General features: G+C 43.9%; 2 protein-coding genes across 3 annotated transcripts in view; both read right to left on the bottom strand.

The window, feature by feature from the left end:
• Positions 1 to 2,607: 2,607 nt before the first annotated feature.
• SLC35D3 (solute carrier family 35 member D3) lies at positions 2,608 to 7,778 on the bottom strand. The gene is made up of 2 exons (XM_027634222.1): positions 7,343 to 7,778; positions 2,608 to 6,200 (listed from the first exon to the last, which is right to left on the bottom strand). The coding sequence occupies exons 1-2, from the start codon at positions 7,776 to 7,778 to the stop codon at positions 5,371 to 5,373; spliced, it is 1,266 nt and encodes a 421-aa protein (XP_027490023.1). The 3' UTR covers positions 2,608 to 5,370.
• A 6,168-nt stretch (positions 7,779 to 13,946) lies between these two features.
• Positions 13,947 to 17,043, bottom strand: part of PEX7 (peroxisomal biogenesis factor 7) — a 42,307-nt gene continuing 39,210 nt past the window's right edge. For both annotated transcript variants that reach the window (XM_027633941.1, XM_027633942.1), the window contains one exon: positions 13,947 to 14,442. In XM_027633941.1, the coding sequence (XP_027489742.1) occupies positions 14,374 to 14,442 (69 nt within the window). In that variant the 3' untranslated portion in view covers positions 13,947 to 14,373. The remainder of the gene's footprint in view (positions 14,443 to 17,043) is intronic.

The raw sequence follows: 17,043 nt of genomic DNA, 5'->3' as shown, positions 1-17,043 counted from the left end.
TTTATGGCAGCCAGAAAAACTGACCGGTTTACTATCATGACCAGTTCCAACTCATTATTCTCTCTCATTTGACTGCCATGTCAGGTATGATACAGTCTGTGACCTTAGAAGTTATTGCTCTTTTTCAGAGAAATCCTGAATTCTGTTAAAGAATTGTTGAAATCTTGTTCTGTCAGGAACAAAATCAATAGCAGCTAATTATAAAAAGTGCTGTAATTTTGAGAACAGAACTGGCATTGCTTTTACTTGATAAAGGACAAACTTATTAATAAAATAACGTGCCCAGAGCAAAATTTCCCACAACTGTCCAATAAGGAAAAAAATCACAGGACCACAAAAAGCAAATCCACTCGTCTTTCCACCAACCAGATCACTCATTCTGCCTCTGTCCTTCATGTGCATTGCTCTTTCAGGGCCCCAAATTCAAGTTTATTCACTGCAGGTTCACTGTGTTGTTTGGCCACGGGTTTCTAATGCTGTCGCTATTTTCCTTCATGCAAGAACATTGGCTTTCCTGCAAACTATCACATATTCCCCATTCATCCTAATTTGTAATTCACATATTCTCTCCATCCATCTTTATCCCATTCCAGGTACTTTGAGCATTGTTTTCATGCTCTCTGCCACTCTCTCAGATGGTCTCTCTATTTTGCAAATATCATGTCTACCGTTGAAGTGTGACTGGCTTTCTTAGTCTCCACCTATAATATAAACCAGCTGCTTAACAGCAGGTTTATAGCCTTATTACTTAAAATGTTCTTACTGTGAAAAAATCTCCTTCTAGTTTTATGTGTATAATAAATATCCACACTGGCATGCACAACCAGATTTCAGTGCTGGCTGGCTGGCAGAGTGAGAGCCCTCACTCCTGCGTCCACAGCCCAGCTCTGCAGGACACTGGTACGCAGCCCCCGCCCAGCTCCACAAGAAGCTGGTACACAGCCACATTTGAGCTATATAGGGAGCTGGTATGCAGGGAGCTGGTGGGCAGAAACATGCACAAAGGTAGCAAGAAGAAATCTGCTCATACAAGTTCCCTCTGGTCCAATCCTTCCCTGCCCTTCTAATAAAAAAACCAACCAAACAAAAAAAAAACCAACAAAAAAAAAACAACAGCAAAAAAACCAAAACCATAGCAGAAGTCTCTGTGGCAAGTCCTTCACTACTGGCAGAGGTTTTCAGGATGGGCACTGAAAACAAGATTTGAAAAAACACATTAAGAACAACGAAAGAGAAAGGAGGGTTGTGCGGGCTCATCAGTTCCTGACAGGAAAGAGGCTGAAGTGAAAGGCTTCCTGATGACCTCCAACAAGCTACTGAAGCATGACTATAGCAGCTAATTGAGACACAGAGTCAATTGCCTGCACAGCACTTCAATTCAAAAATACACAGAAGAAACCTCAAAGCGATATGTGAAATTATACAGGACCCAGGCAGAGAGGGTTAAGGTGTTAAGCCTTAACCGTGAAAAGCAGCAAAATGCTCAAATGTTAATTTACAGACCAGAGCTGAGGGGCTTGCACCTTTCTGCCTCCTGAAGCCTTTGCAGCAAGCAGACATACTCGAATTACAGGAGGTTGTTAAGCACTGGCAATAAACTATCCCCGGACATACACAGGACTCTGGAGTGTTGCTTAATAACTGTAAAGTTTCTTTCACTCTCAGATGTTTTTCTGTAGGTTGTTGCATATTTTTCTCATGGAAGTGATGGCAAATAAAAGATCAGTTTGTCAGCAGTGTATGAAATTTTGAATTTATCCTTACACATTTTAACTGTACCTGCCTACAAATAATCTGTCCTCTCTTTAAGTTCTTTGAGAAAAAAAATTATTTCAGAAAAGACAAGACAGTTTGGCTTTTGCTGTCCTATCGCATGTGTATTTGTGCGCGTGTCTGTGCGTCTATCTGAAGATCTAAGAGTGCTATAGCAGGTGTTACTCGAGGATATGTTGACACTGAAATTCATGTTTATTCTCAAAGCGGTCATTGTGCATCAGGTTCATTTATTATCTGGTAACAAGGACAGTTTCTTTCTCTTAATCAACCTGGAGGCACATTTGTGTGGAGCTCTAAGATGAATTCGGTAATAATCACCAACTGCAGCCTGCTCTGACACAACTCAGTTTCAGCCACAGGCTCATTATGTACCTTTCCTTTGAAGCAAAAAGATAAAAGTTAATGCTTAAGTCATCTCCTAGGATTGCCATGTGGCATAGCTGGTAATACAAATACTTAACATTGATAAATAAATTAATATTAAGTTATTTTATAATACAGTGACTTTATAATAGAACTATTAATTATGAGCATCATCTTACTTTTATTTATTCTAAAGTTACAGCAGTTATGCCAGTGACACTAAATCATTTTAAATAGGTAACCAAAGAAATCACTGTTGAGAACCAGAGAAACTTCAAGCTGTACAGAGGGCCCAGCACTTCAAATTCCTGTATTCCTTTTTTCTGTTCTTAGTCCCTCTGTCCATAACAGTATTTATAGCATGTGGTCACATGTTGAGAAAACTTGGATGGTATAAAGGCACAAGAATAACTATAAATGAACCAAAAATGAGCACCCTGGAGTAGCAACAATAAGAAAACCAGAAGGCTTTTGGAAAGCAATGCATTTTATTCCCACATCTCATTCTGCAGTCTTCCGCTGATGCCATTAAAATACCTCAGCACGAGGCAGTATTTTTATTTTATTGTGCGACAGCGTCTGTTACTGAAAAAGTGGATTGCATTTGCCAAATTCCCATTTTAATTTAGGGAATTTACACGTATAAACAGAATACAATATAATCACATTTTTGATTATACATGCAAATGTACAACATTGTAACAGCAGCTTTTTCAATAATCAAAACTGTTTGAATTTCCACAGATTCCTAAGAATAATTCAACAACAGTAAGTGGTAAAACATTTACTCCCCCTGAGAAAAATTCCTGAAACAGGAGTCCAGGGGAAGAGCTTCATACAGCACGTGTCAAACATGGGAGTATGCACTACAGGGTCTAAGACTTGTATCCAGGTGGTAAAAAGATCCACATTTTTTGTGGACAGAAAACACTGAGCACAGTGAGGACAGATCAGAAACGTGGGTTTCTCTCCAGCCATCTGTATGATTACAATGCAGTTCAATATCATAATGAGTCCAGTAATACAGGAACTATAATTCATAGGCACAAGTGTCTTTAGTCTAGGATGCATTTGAAAAACTAACAAAAGCCCTATTATATTAGCCTAGAAACAATAAAGAGTGCTTTTATTGAAAACATCCCATATGGAGCTTGCACAGAAAGTAAATGTATTTTGGCATCCAGCCAGCGTCTCTCAACTCTCAAACACAAACTATACACAACCTGGGATGTACAGATCTCCATGCCCTGTCCTCCAGCTCAGCAGCTACAGGCTTTTAGCCTAAATGTCTTTATGGACACCTCTTTCAAAATCCATAGGTGATGCCAGGTCAGCCAGCTTCTGCACTGGCTCAGAAAACATACTGTCACAGCACCTGATGTTTCTGCCTGCATTTATTGACAAGAATCTAAAGCTCCCCCAGAGAGCAGTTTTGCAAATATTCCCTGCTGGGCAAATTGCTCACATTGGACTCCAGTGCTGAATGTGCTGTGAGCTAATGCTGCCTGCTCAGCTTGAGAGAGTATTGGACTAGGCACAGATTAATTAGGGCTGTGGGAATAATTGACTTTCAGTTCAGTGGCTTAATAAATTATAATAAATAATTATTAACAACAACAATAACAGTATTAAATACAACAACGACAAACTTGGTTCATTTTTTCAGGAGATGATAATAGCTTGTTTCAGTCTGTGGTCAAGATGGCCCCAATGGCCATGACACCTTTTTGGGATGAGAAATACTGAGTGTCCAATCTTTTCTCTCTCTAGTCTGAGCAAAGGTTTCACTCAAGTATCTTCACAAAAGGATATCCCCAGGCTAAGAAACACTTGAACATTTGTTTCCATGGTCCTTTCAGTTAAACAGATGTGTGACAAAATATTGTCACATTCACCAGAGGCCTCACTGAAGTGACTGCTTCACACTTCCCACAGGAGCACTTGAGTGGCTGGGGGTAGAGGCAGCTCTGTCCCTCATAGCCCACAGGGACAGTGTGGGCACTGGGGAGCTGCTTCTACGAAAGCCATGGAAATCCTGGTGCTGAGCGCACTGAGCATCCTGACCCACAAGTGCTCAGCCATGGGATCTGCTGGAGCACACTGCAGCTCTCGTCTGCCTGTCCACGCTTCCTTCCACTGGACAACACAGCACAGGGACAGCAAGGGCTCATACGCACAAAGCCATGTACCAACACATGGCCAGGATACAGAAGCACTGTCCTGCAAAAGCATCCCTGGGAACTCCGGAGAGTTAGTGTCCCCAGTTCTGCTATCAACCTCTACTTACGAAAGAATGGATGGAGACGATTCCTAAGTTCCAGCCCAGACTCTGATTCACCTGACTTTAGGGTACAAGGAGGGATGACAGAAGGCACACACTTTGTCCCTAATTTTTTTATAGCCATCTCAAATCCAATCAACACATAACATTTCCAAACTCTTTTGAGTCAAGCTAATATTCCAAATGCTATGTGTAGTTAAAGCTCATAGATAAACATCCTTCTTTTGCTAATCAAAGCTTCTTAGACGTTCAGATCTGGTTCTGCTTTCATGTACACCACCACAAGACAAAAGTACTTATACCGAAGACACAAAGTACCCAATTTAAACCAGGTCCAAGTCTCAGCCTGGAGAGTTTCAATTCTTCAGTTAAGAGGGTGATTTTATGCCAATATAACTTAACTGGTACAACCTCTAGCTCTGTTGCAATTGTATTGACATAGAAGAGCACATAAAAGTACAGTTAATAGGAGTATATTGTAGGAATATATTTATATAGAGTACCTATAATTGGATGGATATAGACATGGAAGCACATTGACAGAGCCTCCTAATGTGTTAAAATCACAAGGCTCCAGACACAAGCTAAGCTCTAGGCCACTGCTGTGTCACTGGCACTGCCGACTAACTCAATGGTACTGATGTCCCTCATATGCCCAGTGCTTGCCAGGCTGGGTAAGCACCCCATGACTTCCCATTACCCAACTCTCTCTGTGTCTGCAGCAGAGGACTCCACACCTTAGCTGAGGTGGGACTAAAGTGATGTACTGAAAGCAGCTGAAAGCAAGCCCAAAGCATGAGCAAACTATGACCTTTTGCTTTTTGACAATGAGGTAAAGTCATCCTGCATGATTTGGATTTGTAAGCGTTGATGTAAAATGTATGCTCTGCCTTTCCCCTGTTCAGAGAACCAGGTGTCTGTCCTCAAGAAATAGTTTTCAAATCTGCTTTTTAAGGGTTTGGTAGCTCTTCATTTTCTATCAAATAATCCTTCTTTATATAATTAGCACCCCTCACCAACCTCCATACTCCAAGATAGGCTTCTTTCAGCGAGCTCCTGTTCACTTCTTGTGTGATGGTGAATTTTCCCTGGAGCACAGGTGCCTTGGCAGACTTCTCAGTGATGTCCTTCTCTTCCTCTCCACTCTGGCTGTCCCCTGTGGCTGATCCTTCCACTGGTGCTTCCTCAGCCCCCTTCCCCTGGGAAACTGCCTCCATGGCAAAAAGAGCTTGGTCCCCAGCCTGCCTTTTCCCCTCCTCTTCTCTAGCTTCTTTCTCCAGGTCCTCATAATTGCTCTGCCGTCTGGTCTCAATGTACTTGGCCACGCAGTAAATGACAGACCCCAAGGTATTGACCACAACACCAGCTATAAATAATCTTGTGGGCTCCACATCATTGAATGCCACCATGCCTACCGTGATGGTGGCTATACTCTTCACCACCCCTACGAAGCTGGTGGTCACAGCCGAGTTAATGTAAGTGCAGTGAAGGGTGGTAAAGTTCATGGCACAGCTAATCAGGACACAGGCAATAAAGATGCATACCATGGCAGGGTCCTTCCACCCTGGAAAGGACCAGACATTGATGGAATCCATGCTGGCAAAGGAGCAGATGATGAGAAAAGGAGTGGCCGAAACAGCAATGGCGTACTGTGCTGTCAGGGGTCCATATTCACTGTCTACACTGGTTTTCTGAATGAGCACCAGGTAGGCAGCATGTATCAGTACAGCCAGCACGCCTGTCACATAGCCCATGGCATCCCCAGTCAGGTCACCAGCTCCTGTCAGGAGAGTCACAGAGAGAAATAAGCATGCGTTTTGCATGTGAGACAGAAAGAGAGCACTGTTTTGGACTAGAGGGATATTTAGGAAAGAGACATCACTGCACTTTCCATAACTCCTAGGACTTCTCATGCTTGTCCCAAGGCTGGACACACTTGCCTCTCAGTAGATATCTCATTTTCTTTTTTTTCAAGCTGCAAACCTACTAAATGTCTTTCATGCCCCCCCTAAATCCCACAGTCAAAATCAGATTGTTTTCTCCCTTTTGTGAAGACACTGTGGGAGATTTGTAGCTGAAACCGCACACACACACAGCAACCCTGAACGTCCTCTTGCCAGCGCAGACACTTGCCAGCTCTGGCTGGCCAGGTTGCCTGCCCTCCAACTCACTGGCCATTCTGCACCCTCTAGCAACGGACCCCTGTGGGGTCCCTGAAGCGAGACCTTCCCTTCTGAGCCCCTTCAGACCTCTTTGCATATTAAACTATTCATTGTGCGTGTGCTCTGTTCCCTGGGACAGCCCTCAGGAGTGCTGCCAGGGCACAGAGTGCCAGCTTTGCTTCCTAGCCCACCTACACCTCGGCTGGAAAGCAACATGGGTCCTCCTGGCCTCAGAGCGTTGCAGCTGACCCCTAAGCTTGCATCTACCCATGTAAGATCGCTCTTACTGCAGTATGGCTGCAGTTGCCCCCATGGGCTTGTAGTTGCCCACAGAACATTACATCTACCCCGTAGGTGCACCCACTTCCCATAAGACTACAAATCCCTCCATAAGGTTGCGCCTTCCCTAGAAAGGAATCACAGGTTTACACCGACCCCCATAAGGATGCACCTATCTCCACATGCACCGAGCCCTGCAAGAATGTACCCATCATCCATCCCTGCAAGGCTGCACCTGCCCCCGTGGGGTCGCAGCTGTCCCCCCAGGACTGTACACCACCCGTATCCACACGTCTTTCCCCCCGCCGCCCTCCTCGTCCCGACCCAAACCCGAGCCGGGGCGGCCGTGGCTGCCGCTGCAGAGGCGGCGGCCCCGTCGGGGCGCTCCGCGGCGCGGCCGCTCGCCCCGTCCCGCCGCATCCCGGTCCGCCCCGTCCCGCCCCGTCCCCCCAGGTGCGGTCGCGGCCGCGGTCGCACTCACCGGCCAGGGCGGCGCCGCAGGTGGTGATGAGGACTGCGACGAGGACGCCGGGCGAGGGCATGCCGTCGCGGAGCACCAGGGCGCCGGTGACGAGGGTGACGAGGGGCAGGCAGCGCTTGAAGACGACGTACATGGGGAGGCTGAGGCCGCGCAGGGACCAGAGGGTGAGGGTGGACTGCAGGGTGGCCAAGGCAGCCACGGCGGCGAAGGGGCGCGCCAGGCGGAGCCCGAAGGGCGGCAGCGCCGCCAGCCCCCGCCGCCGCAGCGCCTCCAGCCCCAGCGCCGCCGCCGCGCTGCTGAGGCACTGCAGCAGCGTCAGGAAGGCGAAGTGGTAGCGGGCCAGCAGGAACTTCAGCAGGATGTTCAGCGAGCCCGAACAGAGCCCGTGCGCCACCGCCACCGCGACGCCCCGTGCCCGGCCCCGCCACCGGAGCATCCTCCCCGCGTACGGCCCCGCCGCCGGGGCCCGCGGTTCTGCCGCCCGCCCGGCCACCCGCCGCGGCGGCGGCGCGGGGGGACGGGGCCGAGCGGAGGCGGGGGGCGGGCGGAGGCAGGACGCGCTCCCGGCAGGGCAGCCACCCCCCCTCCGACGTGCACCCCCCGCGCCGCCCCCTACGTGTCCTCCCTCCTCCGCGTGCCCCCTCCCGTCCCCTCCCCGTCCCCCGTGTCTACCCCCGCCATCCCCAGGGTGTCTGCGCCGCTGCTCTCGGTGTCCTCCATCCCGCCCTTCCCGCCCTGGGTGTCCCCCCACCTTCGCCCCGCGGTGTCTCCCGGAGCACGCCTGGCTCAGCGGGAGTGGGAAAGACCCCCCGCCGCCCGCAAGCGCTCCCGAACGCGGTCGGGTGTAGGAGGGAGTGCAGCGGTAGCGGGCACCGTGGTGCTTTCCCCCCCGGGGATAACTGCAGGGTGCCCGCAGCTCCGCGGCGGAGTGCCACTGGCCCCAAAATAACGTGGAAGATCCGTCGGAAACCCCACGTCTTTCGGAGCGGGGAGATCAGTGCAGGTTCCCCTCCGCGTGCACAAGCAGGAGGGTACCGCTTCCTTCTCCTCAAAATTATACGGCCTTCCAGGAAAAAGCATGCATCGAGCATACCCGGCAACATTCGTCGCGTAGACCCCCTGTTTCCCCGCGTCGGGGTCCCGGCCGCGCCCGGCTTGTCCAAGGGAACCCCTTCTCAGGCAGGGGACGTCAGAGAGAGGGGAACGGCTGCTAAGAAAGCAGGGAGAACAGGGTTCTAGCAGGGGGATTTTCCTTGAGAAGTCACTAAAAACTGGCAACCACACAAAGTCTTGAAATTGATGTTTTAAAGCATCGTAAAGTTTAAATAAGCTGACTCTTTCTCCCGACTTGCCAGATGAAGGTTTTAATAAGAGACTGCAATAGACCACCTCGATTCTGAGGAAAAGCAAAAGCAGTTCTCTCAGGCAGCCTCTCAGCAGTTCTCTCTACCAGTCTCCAGAAGTGTCAGGCAACGCAATGGAATTAAAAACTATACTTCTATTCAGAGCTGCCTTATCATCTTGAGCCTTCCTTTAAAATTATACGTTAGGTTTCTCTCACTAGTAAGAATGCCTTTCACCCATCAATATGAGATCAGCAAAGTTATTATTTATTTTAAACAAAACCAACCTCCCGCCTAATACTCTAACAGTATTAGGAAGAGCCAGCTTGGGAGAAAATGGCACACTTGATACCCAAAGCTTGTTTTCAGAAGACTTGCCACAAAAAGATTGGGGCAGATCCTTACAAGGATTGCCAGCTCTTGTGGGCTTGTACAGAACTTTGCACAAGCACCCCATGCATTTCAGCAGTATTAAAAAGGCATAACTATTTTCTGTGACTTTTCTGCAGAAAAATATTGTGTTTCAGTCTTAGTTCATTTCCCAGACCTCACTAGATATCCCCAGCTTCCAAAGCCAGCTGTCCTTCTTCCCAGTCATTTCCCTGGAAACTCTCGTACAGGTTGGTGTTGGGTAAGACCTGTAGCAATCACAGGAAAGGGGTGCTGATGCCAACAGTTCCCAGCAAGAGTAGGGCAGGTGTTTGGAATGCCAAGCAAGCAAGTGTGCACTAAATGAGCACGCTAGTATGGGGGAGTGGCAAAAACAGCACACGGGACCCACAGCACTCTGTCTGAGCCGGGAGCAGCTGTGTATGCCCAGGATTAGTGCTGGGCACAGTAAGGAGCTCTGAGTGGTCACAGGGATCAGTCACACCAAAGAGGATGTGTTAGAAATTTCCTGGGTTAGAACTAGCAGTGGAGCTGGTACAGGCAGGGGAAAAGAGGCAGGGCAAGGTTTATAAAATGAAACAAGATACACATTGAGTATGAGTGTCTGAAGATGAAAACTGGTAATGAGGGAAAGGAAACCATAGGTACTGGAGTCCAAGTCTGGCTTCAGAACCCACTGAAGAAATGTGCCAACACATTTACACCAGCCTCCATTTCGACTCACCCTGAGCCCACATGCAGTACAATGTAAAGGAACGTGTGGATCACTGTGACAGTGTTTGCACATGGGAGGATAAAAGCTCCTTCTGCCAAATAAGTGCAGATGGAAAAAAATCTAATAGTTCTTTCTGGAAATACTCTAGTAATGTGGACTCCACCTAAGCGTAACCTCTGGAAGAAAAAAATTAGTCCCCTCACCAGTGAAATTACTGCTAGAGAAGTGCATCTCTGACATTGCAGAGTATCAGGCTGCGAATCTGCTTTGGGGACTAAATACTTCTCTGACAGAAACAGAAAAACAAACAGAAGCATAAAAATTTTAACAGACTATCTCACTTGTAAAGAAGCTAGAATGATCATCTAGTCCAACTACCTGACCAGTTCAGGACTGACCAAAAATTAAATCATGTTGTTAAGGGCATTGTCCAAATGCCTCCTACACACTACTAACAGGTTTGGGACATTGACCACTTTTCTAGGAAGCCTGTTCCAGTGTTTGACTACCCTCTTGGTAAGAAAGTGCTTCCTAATGTCCAGTCTGAACCTCCTCTGGTGTCTTTGAACCATTCCCATGCATCCTATCACTGTATCCCAAGAAGAAGAGATCAGCACCTCCCTCTCCGCTTGCCCTCCTCAGGAAGTGGCAGAGAGTGATGAGGTCACACCTCAATCTCCTTTTCTCCAAATTAGACATGCTCAAAGTCCTCAGCCTCTCCTCACAGGATATGCCTTCCAACCCTTTCACCAGCTTTGTGGTCCTCTTCTGGACACATTCAAGGACCTTCACATCCCTCTTACATTGTGGTGCCCAGAACTGCACGGAGTACTCAAGGTGAGGCTGCACCAATGCTGAATTTGGAAACTCAGGTGTCCAGGTACCACTTTTGGTACTCACCTGTGTTGCAAGGGCAACATCTCTTGCAACATCTCTCATGGTATTCCTAATATTAGTCTTGTGTATAGATAGCAAAGGGAGGTGGAGGGGAAGCTGTTGTCCCTTGCTGAACCAACACTTTCTCAACACGGATTCAGGTCGGAATCAGAACTAGTCTCCCATGGCCTCTCCACCACTCCAGAGTCAGAAAAAATGTCTTTTCCTGCACTTCAGTAGGAAGGAATTGGATAAAGCAACAGAGAAACATCATTTGACGTGACACTGCAGTGAAGGTACTTCCCCCACACTAGCTGTTCTGGTGTCCAGAGAACAGTGGGTGCTTAATTCGTAAGTTGACTCTTTTACACAACTTTGGCCTAGCAGTGGGGCACAGATCATAGTCATGAATAGCTCTGTGGTTCCTTATCCTAAAGAGATGATTATGATGCCTTAACTCTAATCCTTTAATGGGAATTATGCTCAGTTTTGCATTTCACCTAAGTACAATGGGTGAGAGGAAAAGAAAAGTCTGGAGCAAATTGGTGTCTTCCTAAGGGCAGAGGGTTTTTAAAAATGGCTTCTTGGATGAAAATGGTAAAGATTTATACAAAATGTTTAATGGACAATTTGCTTTGACCATGAGGTCTCCTGGGGAAGCATTGTGCAGAGTTGTATCCATTCCCTATCCCACAACCCTGAGCACATTCAAAGCTGAGCAGTACTACTGAAAGGCGTTAGTACACTTGTGCTTATGCAGCAAAATCTGAGGCCAGCACTGTACCTGGATAGAAGAAAGAGATCACTTCTTCACTGTCACATACTCTGCACAAGCAGACACAAAGAATCATTTAAAATAGCTTTCCTTTGTCAAAAGGCAGACCTGATGGGACATACAGCTAGGAAAAGTTGCATAAAGTATGGTCCCTAGAAGTACAGAGAAAAAATGTGACCATCACCCAGTATTCATACAAGAGATAAACCATGATTACAATACTCTACTTACAAGATACTCTCAGTATCTTTCTCCGCATTTACTTTTTGATCGACATTTCTTAATTGGGGAATTGAACACAAGAGTATAGCCAAAGATACTGTGTGCAATTAATTTAATAGCATTATAGAACAACAAATCCACTCTTCAATCCACTCTTTAAGAATTTGATTAATCAGTATATTTCTTGAACCAAAGAGAAACCCACAGACTCCAATAAAACAAAATCTTCCACAGGAGCAAGTTTAAAAGTAGAACACATTACATCTTTTAGATTGTTGTCATTAAACAATGTTTCAGTAGACAAAAAAAAAAAAGAAAGATTGGAAGTTAATATTTTGGACATAAAATAAAAATTATTTCTTTAAAACAACTATAGCAAATATTCCCTGAGAATTAAGAATCAGCAACAACTATTGCCAGATTGTTTTTTTCTGTTACAGTGCAGAAATGTTACAGCGCATTCGCTCCATTCAAAGACCACACAGGAAGACTAAAGGCCACAGTTTTTATTTACCGTGTGCATCTTCTGGATGTGCTCATCTTTCAAGAGAATTAAATCTGGATGCAGCAACCCTCAGCACTGAAGCTAACTAGACATGAGGGGAGAGAAGGCAGTTGAGGAAAGGTTTAATCCATGTGCTAAGTGTGCATGTTCAGAATTCCATTATTTTTTCCCCTGCACTAGGTTTTCTAAATTTTCCCTTCCAACTATGCTATGGCAGCATTCTGGAATATCCCACTCCCTCTGTCCCCCCAGAAACATGCATATAAAATACACGCCCACCACCAAAATGTTCCAGTTTGACAAGTAAGCTGAAGTCAAAGCAGAAAAGTGAGATAAAACAGAAGAGTGGAGTAACTACTGAAGTTGAAATAATCAATTTTAATGCCTGAAATTAGATTTTATGGTCCATGGTACTGCTGAAAGCTGCATGCAGCACAGCTTTATTGCTGCATTATTCCTCAGCACAAAGAATTAAAGTGCAGTAAATGTTGGGGATTTGGTGCAGCACAATGTTACAAAAAAAAAGAAAATCAACTTTTTGTTATTAATTTAGCTCAAAAATATGGTATTTTGGGGGCAGTTTGCACTGACTCAGAAAAATACAAGATCCTATTGGGATCCAAATTATCTGTTGTAGAAGAAAGTTTCTTCCTGTCCTGTCCTATACATCAAATCAATATATGAATGTCTCCCTGTGGATACCTTCTAGTTCCCCAGCTCCTTCCCCAAGATAGAAGAATCATTCTTTCCCTGCAACTTCAGGTCTTAGCTCAGCTGAATTCTTCCTTTCATTGCTTCAAAGCATCCAGCAGATCTGGAACTGTCTGCTATTGCTTGATCTATGAGTGGTGCAACCCAGAAGTGTACAGCATTCATTAACAGCAGACTACGAAAACCTGACCAAAGATCTGCAAAGACCTGACCTGCAAAGAGTCTTTTGATGGTAACGATAGTTGACCTGGGTTAACAGCGGAAGGGAGACGGCTTTAAGAAGGTGAAAAAAAAAAAGAAAAGGCTAGCAGTACACCAGGAGAGAAGCCTAACATATACCAATGAGCACTGCAGTATTACCACAGTTGGATCCTAAAAGACTATTCAAAGGCAACTGGGGAAGTGTAACAACTGAACATCTCTATTTGCCTGAGAAAACTTAGATGAAAATACCATCATGTGTGCTGAGGACTCAAAACGGAAATGCAAAGTATTCAACGTACCTATAACATGTTGGGTATATTATAATACGTGTAATAGTTTGGCCATGCTGGATCTGCTATGTTTATGTCATGTAGTTAATCTGCATATATATATATATAGGTTCAGTTGGTCTGGACATCAGCTCTCCCTTTGGCCGGGCTGTCAGCAGTCCAGAAACACTGAATATATGGTCACATTCCTCTTCTACTTCTTGGAAAAACTTCCTAAATGAAAATAAAAGACAAGTCTAATAGAAGAGATGGCTGCCCTATCTCTAAATCTTGAGGACTGTCATCCAATTAGTTTTGTATATATTTCATTTTTTTCCTAAGCATTTTCTCTATTATCAGAGTATCTTTCTACATAACTTCATCAAGCGTTTTACTCAAGAAGATCTAACAGAAAAAAATATATGAAAATAATCTTTATTATCTTTTTGAAGCAGCAATCAGAAAGGTCAAATGAATCAGCTGGCTATAAACTACGACATTTACTGTCGATCAAGAGTATTCATCCTATTGCAAAAGAAAATAATGCAACATGAGTCACAGCAAAACATATAAATGCATCTGAGTGATACAAACTTTACAGTGAAAAAGCCTTTATTTTCTTTTCTTTTTTTTCCCCCTTTCTTTTCTTTTCCACAGTGACATTATCAAAATACACTGTCAGTTACTTTTATTCTTTATAATGAACAAGAAGATTCAGGCCTCTGCTCTCATCATTAGCCAGACAGATCACAAAACTGCACTGGTGATTTGACTCTAAAGACACCACTCATATCTGCTATGGCCACTCTTCAGCCATTCAGTGGCTGTTGAACATTTTGCGAGTTCAAGTACTACCCGTACAGTAAACCAAGTCCTAAAATCTCCACATGTTTAAGTGCACAACACTCCATTCAAGCAGTTTTACTTAAAAAGAGACACTAAGATTAGTGATACAGTTGACACTTTAGCACAAGTCTGAAAGAGAGAAAGGTTCCTGGTGTGTGAGATCATCGCTTTTCCTCTAAACAGGAACTGCCAGACATGATGGAGTATAGATCTTGACCAGTTCGTCCCAAGCACAGTCCACCACCTACAAAGCAAACAAATTCTATTTAGATCCTTCATAAGTGTCATTTTTACAAAAAACAGAGGGAACTTAGAAGAATTTAATGCATATTGTGGAGTTAATACCAGTCGGTACTCTGATTTACAATGCTTCAAAATTATATAATAATGAAATAGGTTTGGTTTTGTTTTTTTAAAACTTTGTCTTAACTTTACAAAGGTGCATGAAAATTAACAACTTCCTCTTTTTCATACTTCTCATGAGGAAAGCGAGGAAATCTTTGGGTTTGAACTGATTATTCCAAATAGGCTAAAGAACGTACCTGAGAATTAAATTAAGGAAGGACACACAAAAGTCCAGCCTTGTCATATTTCTTCTTTTTACAGAGTCTCAGGATACTTTTACCATGATATCTAAACAGTTCATGAGCAGATCTGAACAACTTTCTTACACTTACAGGTACAGAAATTTATTACAGACATTTTCCTAATGGATTGTTGAGGAATGGAGAAACAAAGAAGTTCAACAAAATCATACAGGAAGTTTCCTGAAGAATTAAGCCAGAATTTCAGTCTCACACTTGATAAGCTATGAGATCACTGTACTGTCTTTTGTTGAGATGAGAAATGTCTATTTGCTGAGCACTGAGATTTGGGGGCCTCACTTTAGAGTCTGTAACAAAGTGAAAGGGTTAACCACACTGGCAATTACTCAAAAAGATGACCTATAATATATATTCACAAAATATTGTGGAAGACAAGAACTAAGGCAAAGAGAAGAAGAAAGAGAAGAGCTAAAGAGAAAAAGCTGATGAGATCCACAAATATACTCCAGTAAATCTGGCTGAATCCATATTGCATTATCTTTACAATGTCATTTCCAGTTGGGATCACAAAAGATACAGTATTGGATCCTCTGCACAACAAGCTTCCTTCTGTTGTAGACTGCAATTCCTGTTCTCTTCTAGAGCCAGAATGAACAGCTGCACATCAAAAATTTGGAAATCCATCTACAAAATGATTTCAGACTATAATTAGCCCATTTTATGTTTACTATACTGCACTATTATTCATTTCTACTGCTTCCTTAGCTGGTTCTACTTAGTTATTTGAAGTACTTTCCACATACATCTAAATGGGTCAAAAAAACTCTTGACAACGTGTCTGTCTATTCATATGACATAATAGAGTTTTCAGTAGCATAATGTTCTCCTGCATTGCAGTCTCCTAAATAATACCTAAAAGAAAATTTGTGTTCTCCACTAAATGCTGTATAGAAACTGGTAATCACATAAACTTCAGATTTTTTACTACTCTCCATAACTATAGATCAATGTCTGTATTTCTATAGGCAATACTTTTTACTTTCATAAAGAAACAAGAAACAGAAATAACATTTGTAAAAATCCCACGGGAATTCCCACCTGTTATCAAAGTAATTAGCATCCCTGAAACAGCCTCTGAACCTTTTACAGGTTACAGAACCTTTTAATCTAGCAGCACTAAAAATAAACAGGGGTTACTAAAAGGGAGTTTGAAAAGGATCACTTGTGGTAAGCTGCCCAACTCATTGACTTGATGGTGAAAGATGAAAACATGAAAGGCGAAAACAGCCACGCAACAAAAGGAAAATAAAAGCTACAGCAAATAACAGTAAATCAAGTTCTCTGGTGCAGCAGGAAGCCTGTAATGAAATACTGATATCAGAAACCTTGATGAAAATACACATGCAAAGAACAGCAAACAGGCACCTATGGAAAACTGGGACACTACAGCATGGAACAGCATTACAAAATGTAATAGCATTTCCATTTCTCCAGACTTCCTTCAAAATACAGCCAAGACTGTCAGAAAAAGGGGACAACTGTAACCTAAGAGTGTAGCAGCCAGCATTCACTGAGGGACAGCTGCTACGTGCCCCTTTGCAGCATCTCACAGATTATCACTGCCTCAAATACAAACGACTAAGATGAATCCTGAGATAAAGAGAAGTCCCTGTTCATGCAGCTACTGCATCAGTTTACGAAATGTCTTCCTTCATTTTGTCTTATGACGTATCTTATACAGTGGTCTTATGACTGTTGTGTGTCTTTCCTCAGAACAGGGGAACGTAGGATGTGGAATATAAGTGGTTTAAAACTATTTACAAATGTCAGATCTAATGAGACGTGAACATTTTTAATACATACTTTAAAGCACTTTAGCCTTTTTTTTTTTAATAAACTAAATATTAAAATAGGGATAGAAATTTCATTGGGACGAGGGTTGATCCAGCACACTACAGTAAATAAACATGACATACAAAAAGCTGCAATTTCCTAGAGTTTATATTTTGATCAGTGAGGTAATGTTACTAACAAGTGAAGAAAATCTTCCTGTGGCAGGATGAAGGACAAAGGAAAACTGAAACTGGACTCACATTTTATTTGCCTACCTGATAGAAGTCCTCAGCGTTAGGAGCATAAAGGCATGGAGGTTTGTCTTTCTGTAAAGATGTCTGCTGCCTTAGGGACAAATTTTACTCTGAGATTCAAACAAATCTCACTGACTTCAGTTTTTAGAAGGTGCATGATTTTTTTTTTTTCAAACTGACATTCCAGCAGAGGACAGTTTATTTCAGTTGCAA

Source organism: Corapipo altera, unplaced genomic scaffold, assembly GCF_003945725.1.
Source record: "Corapipo altera isolate COAL_440 unplaced genomic scaffold, ASM394572v1 2b, whole genome shotgun sequence".
In the NCBI taxonomy this organism is placed as follows: Eukaryota; Metazoa; Chordata; class Aves; order Passeriformes; family Pipridae; genus Corapipo; species Corapipo altera.
This window is presented reverse-complemented; position numbering and strand designations above follow the sequence as displayed.

Excerpts from the sequence above, each read along its gene's own strand:
- SLC35D3 (XM_027634222.1), bottom strand. The coding sequence starts at position 7,778 with ATGCTCCGGTGGCGGGGCCGGGCACGGGGCGTCGCGGTGGCGGTGGCG. Across the intron at positions 6,201-7,342 it reads CTGCGGCGCCGCCCTGGCCG|GAGCTGGTGACCTGACTGGG; the intron begins GTGAGTGCGACC and ends CTCTCCTGACAG.